Genomic DNA, 7,827 nt, shown 5'->3' with positions numbered 1-7,827 from the left:
TTCATATATAGGAAGTCATATTCCAAGTTTGGAAATGATCCGGTGCATTTATGGCAGGTTCTAGAAGGTTCTAGAAAAGTCCGGAAGAAATCACCATGGAAAGTAGAGTCCCGGAGGGACTCCACTTTGCATGGCCAGCCAACCCTAAATGGGAGGAGTCCAAGGTGGACTCCCCTAGGGTGGCCGGCCAACCCCCCTCATGGAAGGGGGGAATCCCACCCCAAGTGGGATTCCCACCTTGGGTAGGTTTCCCTACATATGGGAGGTTTCATTGTTGGGGTCTTATTCGAAGACTTGGATACCAACACTTGGGGATTTCCACCTATATAATGAGGAGGAGAGGGAGGGGCTGCCCACTCTTGGCCGCACCACCTAGGGCTGCCCTTGGCCGGCGCCCTAGCCCCCCCTCTCTCCCCAAACCCTAGCGGTATCTCTCCTCCACCACATCCCGCACGCTTAAGCGAAGCTCCGCCGGATTTCTTCACCACCACCGACACCACGCCGTCGTGCTGTCGGATTCAAGAGGAGCTACTACTTCCGCTGCCCGCTGGAACGGGGAGGTGGACATCGTCTTCATCAACAACCGAACGTGTGACCGAGTACGGAGGTGCTGCCCGTTCGTGGCGCCGGAAGCGATCGTGATCAAGATCTTCTACGCGCTTTTGCAAGCGGCAAGTGAACGTCTACCGCAGCAACAAGAGCCTTATCTTGTAGGCTTTGGAATCTCTTCAAGGGTGAGACTCGATACCCCCTCGTTGCTACCGTCTTCTAGATTGCATCTTGGCTTGGATTGCGTGTTCGCGGTAGGAAAATTTTTGTTTTCTATGCAACGTTATCCTACAAGAAAATCGGTGAGTTGTTCTTTCATTGCATTTGCATTCAATTTCTTGAACGGAAACAGCGAAATAAACTTATTATCTTGGAACTATTCTTATTATTGATTCTCCCATAGTTACCTTCACCAACGTCCATAGAAAAAAAATAGTTTGAGTTGTCGAGGCATTCATTGGATAATTGTCTCACACTGGTAACCGACTCTATGCGACCGCATAACCCGTCAATTAGAATTGGGAGACAAGTTATATGTCAACTAAGAGGAAATTATCCTTACTCTTTGTATGATACCACTCCATGAATATACAATACTTTCCTAATATGTTTGGTAGGATATTTTTATCTTAATGAGTTTTAAGTGGCTTATTTAAGAAAAAAGATGTTGTCTTACATAAAACTAAAAAAAAAACTATATGAGCATGGATGTTAAACTTCGCAATCTATGAGAGTTGGGTACTCTCTAATAAGCTCGTGAAAGGCCATGGAGTATGACACATTAGCTCCACCAGCGGAGAAGCCCTACAAAGGCCTAGTATCGATCAAGGCTATATGTGAAGCTACATTCACAGAAAACATGCAGTTTAAGGATTGGTCCACTATTCAAATAGCAATCCAGTGTAGCATAGAGTTCTAGATGAAAGTTCAACTTAACAGTCTTCACTGTAGTATCGGTATATCAAACACTATTTAGAACCAAAGGCAAACTTTATGTACCTCTGGGATCTTGGTGAGGGATTGTTGGAATTTTGCCTTAAATTGGCCCAACTCATTTAATTAAGTCCACAATTCCAGAAAATCCCCAAAACCCAATTGGTCCGTTCATGCATTGTAAGGGGTGAGACAAAAGCTTAGTGCCACCTTATCAGTTTAGCGAGAGTTGAAACTCATTATAAGAGGGTTGTTCCACTTGTTGTACGAGCATTATAAAATTACCATCCTCTGTCGCAGGCCTCGTCATGACGCGCGCGGGCTGCGGGTTACAGGAATAAGCTGATAGTTTTTTTTTGTCAGTCATGAATAGAATTTAAATGGTTGCACGCAAACTGAAACTCCTAACACAGTCTATTCGCCTCCTCCTATGTGCATGTAAAAGGGAGATCCCTTCTCTTCAGAGAGATACCCCACCTCACACCATATACAATGTGTCTACCACTCGGTTCTAGAGCAATGCACCACTGCATATGTCTTCTCCATCCCGTCTGTCGGCGCGCACCGATGGACGGGACAGTGGGCCTCCGAAATCTCGTCTCTTGTAATCTTGTACAGGAGAGAGGCGATAAGGTTTTTGGGGAGTGCTCTAGCGCGATTGCTGGCATCTTCATCACGGACATCAACACGAGCGTCGACAACTTCTTCCCGGACATCAACAACCTCTTTAATAACATAGCTCTTAACGGGGACAACACCAACACTGATTCCTCTTCTGGACCGCATGTACTCTTACCTCGTACCTCTGAAATCTTGCTTCAAACTCTGTTTCTATCTATATGTTTAGCTCCAAACTCTGTTTCTATCAATATGTTTAGACTCGTTCTACGTAATATATTGTTCCAAGCAGTCAGTTTAGATTTGTTGCTTATGTATTTTATGATGATTTGTATGACTAGTTTAATCTTAACGAATTTGGCCAAGTTTTATTTACTGTTTTCTTAGATTAAATTATGAGAAAATTGCTGATATTTCCAACAATTTTATCCAGCAGGCTTCTTTGGAGTGGCTGCGCGCAACCAAATTCTGTGGCCGACCGGGCGCCGCTAACCGGCACCGGCACACGGTGGGAGCGGCAGTCAGCCCAAGTGCCCAACTCGAAGGGGAAAAAAACGCTCCGCAGAGGGCAAGGGAATTAGCAGAGAGGATTGCCAGATCCAACTGTGCAAAATGCAAAGGGAGACGTTGGGTTCAGTTCTCTTTGAACACAAGATTCAGAGCATATGCAACGAACTATCCAAGGAGTAAATCAAGTTCGCTTAAGGCTTAGCTACATAAATTGTGGCTGCAATATATACTACTAGGAAAGTTAAGGCCTGACACAAGAGACGCTGCCCACAGTTCTCTGGAAAAATATGTACAGCAGACAGCCAGGCACCCGAGAGCAAGAAGGGTCGGCACTATGTACAACAGGAAGGAGGTATAGAACACCTCGTCCTCCCAGCCTTTTATTGAAGCTCAGGGGCTCGGCGAGCATACTCGTCAGGAAGAAAGGAAGGGTAGCGGTTCGCGCAACTGAGGAACAGTTGAGTCGGCTTATGGTGTAGACTGTAGAGTGCGAGCAACCGGAGGGGATCACATAGAGTTGCCCATACCCACGCTAACTCCGATTCTTTCTGCGACCTGCAATAGGATGAGCTGATGTGAGCAAACATAACTTTCTGGAAACTGGAGCTGATATAAAAAGGGACTTTTGCTAACTTTCCTAACAAAAAAAACAAGGAAATTCTTCTGAAATAAACAGTTACAAAGGTGGATCTAACCGAGTAACTCTGTGATACAACAAAATTGGTCCTAATGACAGCATAGAGCTACCAGATATTTACTTGCTGTGTAGTATAATCCCAACTACGGTGACACCAAAATGTTACTCCCAGATGTCATTTTTGCTACAAGGACAATAATGGATTTGCAGCTTAGGGATGGAGACTTTACCTCCTTGAAGGAGTGAACATCGCTGCCCCAGAGCCAGGCATCACAGCCTGCGTCCCTAGCTCCCCACAAATCGTTCCTACGGTCATCACCAATATGCACTGCCTCTTCAGGTTTCACGTCCAACAACTCACATGCCTTCAAGAATATTGTTGGGTTTGGCTTTTCTGCTGCAACCTGTTAACAGGGAACAAGAGAACAGAGTTTAACGGCAAAGATCAGAAGGAAAACTGAAGGCTAAACTTGGATACAAAGGATGGTAGCCACATAGTCAGTAACGGTTCAAAGAGTGGGCAGCTCATCTGATAATGGAAACCCACCTCAGCAGATACAGCAACTGCATCAAACCAGTGATCACAATTCAGGGCCTGTAAAAGTGGCCGGAGACGGGTGTCAAAGTTGGACACAACAGCTGTTCTTACACCAGCCCTTCTCAATGCTTCGAAAACATATTTAGCATCAGGGTCGATGAGCTGCCAGGCCTAGCAAACAAACATAACAAACTTTGTGAGGTCTAACATACAATAAGATGGTTTCAAATATTTTTTTATTACACACTTTGTCTCACCTTTTCAGTTGTATAGTAATGATAAAGTTCCTCAAAGTATTCTAAATTTGAGCAGCCTGTAGAAGAACTAACTATATGTTGCCAAAAGGGTCTTCCATCGTCAACATACCTGGAGATATTCAGAAACATTAGTCCATGAAACAGCATATTTTGAGAGGGGTTTCAAATATTATTATGAAATGTTTGATGAAAAGAAGAGTCTAGAATGTCAATAACAAATCCACATATCCAAAGGGCTGGCTGACAGACAGGCAAGCTCATATTTCTATTTTTTTAGGACATAACAAGTACCAAGTTCCAAGGAGGAACGTCAATGCAAAAGCATGACAAGCTACAAAAGAACGAAATGAATGCACCAGTACTACCCATCACCATCTTCCGATAATGTTGAGAAAAACATAGTTCCATATCATTTTCCAGTATGATGTTTCTCCTGACTGTACACTAGCTAAACTATATTTTCAGAAGAAACTTTAATTAATGTTCATCCCACCCACTTCTTACTGTATTTAGCATCACCAAAAGAAGCAAAACTAACTCATTCCTGTCTGAGAAATTAATTTTCAAGGATCCAGTACCATACAAAATCTGGGACCAGTTCCTCATTCGGTATCAAAGATTTGGTTTCTGAGAAGCCCAATTGGTTTTGCAAATTTATTTCCATTGAATTTAACTTTAGGTGGAAATATTCTTAGCTCTCAGTTTTCTCAGATTGAGAGATAACTCTGTCTGAAATTCGCATGTCTGCATGTTCATACTCCCAGTGTTCATGAGAAGATTTTTTATGCTGGTTTATTAAAAACCAAGTTCCATGAAGTGAATCACAAATATTTAGTTCCCACTTTTTGTGCAATAGCCTTGCTTAAAGTGCACAAGAGCATTGATGGCACAAATATCCTGGCCGTAAATACCAATTTTCAATTCAGTACAAGTCCCTTCAGAAACTGAACAGAAAGCTCTCTTAAAAAAATTCAATTCAAGTCATGCTTATAAAGTTCAAGAAAAATCATTATAGAGATGACATTAAGGACAAGAGGGCAGTCAAAAGTTAAACGCCATACCTAAGCCGGGATCTACCCCATGGTTGCGCGTACGCCTGCCTGTACCTCATCAAGATCTCCTCCTCCGAGTACTTCACCCCGTACTTTTCGCCGAGTGTTCTGTACACCTAAATCAACATTCAGAACAAAGCCACATCAGAACGAATGAACATCCCATCATCGCAGGGAAGAGAGGGAGATTTTATTCGTGACTCGTGACATCCCAACAGAAATTGAACAGCGCCACTAAATCGCCCATGTCGACACAAACCGAATACGCTCGATCGAACGGGACGGGTACGGATCAGATCGACCCAAATTACGCATTGCGTAGCTAAGGGTGCATAGAACATGCACAAATGGAGATGCGGTACGGGGCGGACCTGGGCCATGGGCTCGGTGGGGGCGAGGAGGGTGCCGGCGGCGTCGACGAGGATGGCCTTGTGCGTGATGTCGCCGTAGATGGCCCTCCGGTAGTCGTAGTACTCCCGCGCCCCCATCGGCTCCCACCTCGCGCCGACGGCGACAGCGACCTCCGGCTCCGCCGCCGCGGCCGCGGTCCCTAGGTGCCGCCGCCGGCCCGCGAGCGCCGCCGCCGCCGAGGAGGCCGAGCGCAGCCGCGCCACCGCCATTGTCAACGAGGCGGAGAGCGGGTCAGGTGGTGGTGGGTCTCAGGTGGCGGCTATGGCTCCGGCGTGCCGTCCCCAGCGTGCGTGGCTGTGTGCGCGCGTGCGTGTGTGGGTGTGATGCGGTGTGGCCGTGTGCGGTTTATAGGCGGGCGGAGACGAGCGGCGGCCGGCCGGGGACGCGATGGCGATGCCTGTTGCCTCCTGTGTGGCTGTTTTCAGTTCCTGCTTTCGTCAGGTTTCAGAGACAGTTTCCAGTGGATATGTGAAATCGCGGTATGAATTAAAGAGGAAATGGCTTATTCACGACTAGTTTGAATTTACCTACCTACACGTCCAGATACACAAATCTACCCCATCTTTTCCTGGATAGAGGGAGCGTACGTTTTCAATTATATACTAGCCCTCCGTCCAAAATTTTGTCTAGGTTCATATTTATCTACACACCTCATTTACTTCCGAATGGATAGAGTACTATTTTCTAAAGTAAAATAATTATCACGGATTTATCTAGATTTGGATATATCTAAACGCTCAAATCTGTGACACTTATTTTGAAGTATAACGGGTACATTTAGACTGAACGTTTTCCAGCCTAACAATGATATGAATTTGTTCAAAGTAATTTTAAATTAAATAATCGTTGATCATTGTCCTCACGAGTTAAACACACCTTGCTCTTGTGTCCTTTCGTGGACGGGCACCCCAAGCTCATCTCCCAAGGCTAGTGACCCCCTCTTCGCTCGCCGCTAGGTGGGCACCCCCACCTTACTTCCAAAGGTTGGTGACCTCCACTCCACTCGCCATTGGTGGAAGACGTCGCCGCGCAAAGTACTTGCATGTTAGCAATCGTATTCCCCTAGCGATGTTTCATCGGGTAGTCTATGATGCTCAGCGAGCGATGATGTGGTGGGGTCTTGGCAGGAACCACTATCGGGTCTTGAATAGGAGGGGATTCTCATGTAACCGACTATGGAGGTTCTAATCGTCCACCGGTATGTGGATGCGATTGCGGTGGCCACCATAGGTCACGAGGGTTTGTTCCTTCGCATTGTGGCAATAATGCCAATCTTGCACTATTGTTGGCCAGAGAAGTCATTGCGCGGTAGAGGGAGCCTCGCTTTGTGAATTTTGGTCGACTTCCTCTCTGTCTGATTGGGTGAAGACGACTAAACAATTTCTTTCTTAAAAGAATTGCTTGATTGCTTGTGCGTCCTTCTTGGGGTGAAAACCCTTGATCTCATCTTCAGTCGTTTGATCTAGTGTATTGCAACGCTCGAGCGCCGTTCCCTTCCTGAAGGCACACTTTTTTGGAAAAACCTTTCTCACAATTCGTGTGGTTCTTAGGGTAATTGTTGATGTTGTTTCCTTCTTGAGTACGACATTCGTACGTTTTTCTTCTCTTCCCTATTTTTAAAATGAATTGGTCATGTACATGTTAATTTCTCGATTAGTCTTGACATTGCACCAATGCAGACGCAAAATGTTCTTCATATCAACTTAATTTAGTACATTTCTTTTATATAGAAATAAACGCAAAAGTCTGCTCCTTCTTTAGAGATGGTCAGATCGGTGTCTCTCTACCCTTAGCAAGGCCTAAGGGTGATGCAGCATTGGCTCATGGTATCTCCCAATCTCGATGAGCGGTGCCTTCTCACATGAGGTGAACCAACGATTCGATAGGACCTACTTGCAATGCTAAGTATTATCTTGGGTGGGTTGATGGACGCTCCACAAGCAACTATGGTGGTACCCACGTGTTGCTACCTCCGGAGCATACAATGGTGGTTTAGGGCAAAAGAAATGGCAGCACAACTCATCAAAGATCTATCTTGGAGATTGTTACATGAACAACATTCCATATCGGGGTGATACCTTCGGCCTTCCTTCGTCAAATGCCACTAGAATTCACTTGTGTATTTTTCACGATGAAGGCGTGTATTCTTGCCGATCATTTGTTTCTAATTTTTGTTTCACCAACTACATGTTGCAACATAGATTTGTGTGTGTTGATTCGAAAGAATGACAACCTAGTTTTGAGTATCATTATTTTTTTTATTGTGGTTGATTTTTTCGTTGCTTATCACATCATGCTTGTAATAAATTTCGGCGATAACAA

General features: G+C 45.1%; 1 protein-coding gene across 1 annotated transcript; it reads right to left on the bottom strand.

The window, feature by feature from the left end:
• Positions 1–3,065: 3,065 nt before the first annotated feature.
• LOC124675233 (haloacid dehalogenase-like hydrolase domain-containing protein 3) lies at positions 3,066–5,756 on the bottom strand. The gene is made up of 6 exons (XM_047211300.1): positions 5,466–5,756; positions 5,104–5,210; positions 4,043–4,151; positions 3,795–3,956; positions 3,478–3,651; positions 3,066–3,165 (listed from the first exon to the last, which is right to left on the bottom strand). The coding sequence occupies exons 1-6, from the start codon at positions 5,712–5,714 to the stop codon at positions 3,118–3,120; spliced, it is 849 nt and encodes a 282-aa protein (XP_047067256.1). The 5' UTR covers positions 5,715–5,756; the 3' UTR covers positions 3,066–3,117.
• Positions 5,757–7,827: the final 2,071 nt, after the last annotated feature.

The sequence above is a fragment of the Lolium rigidum genome, chromosome 7, assembly GCF_022539505.1.
Source record: "Lolium rigidum isolate FL_2022 chromosome 7, APGP_CSIRO_Lrig_0.1, whole genome shotgun sequence".
NCBI lineage: Eukaryota > Viridiplantae > Streptophyta > Magnoliopsida > Poales > Poaceae > Lolium > Lolium rigidum.
Note: the sequence above shows the minus strand (reverse complement) of the source record. Positions and strands in the feature narration are given on the sequence as shown.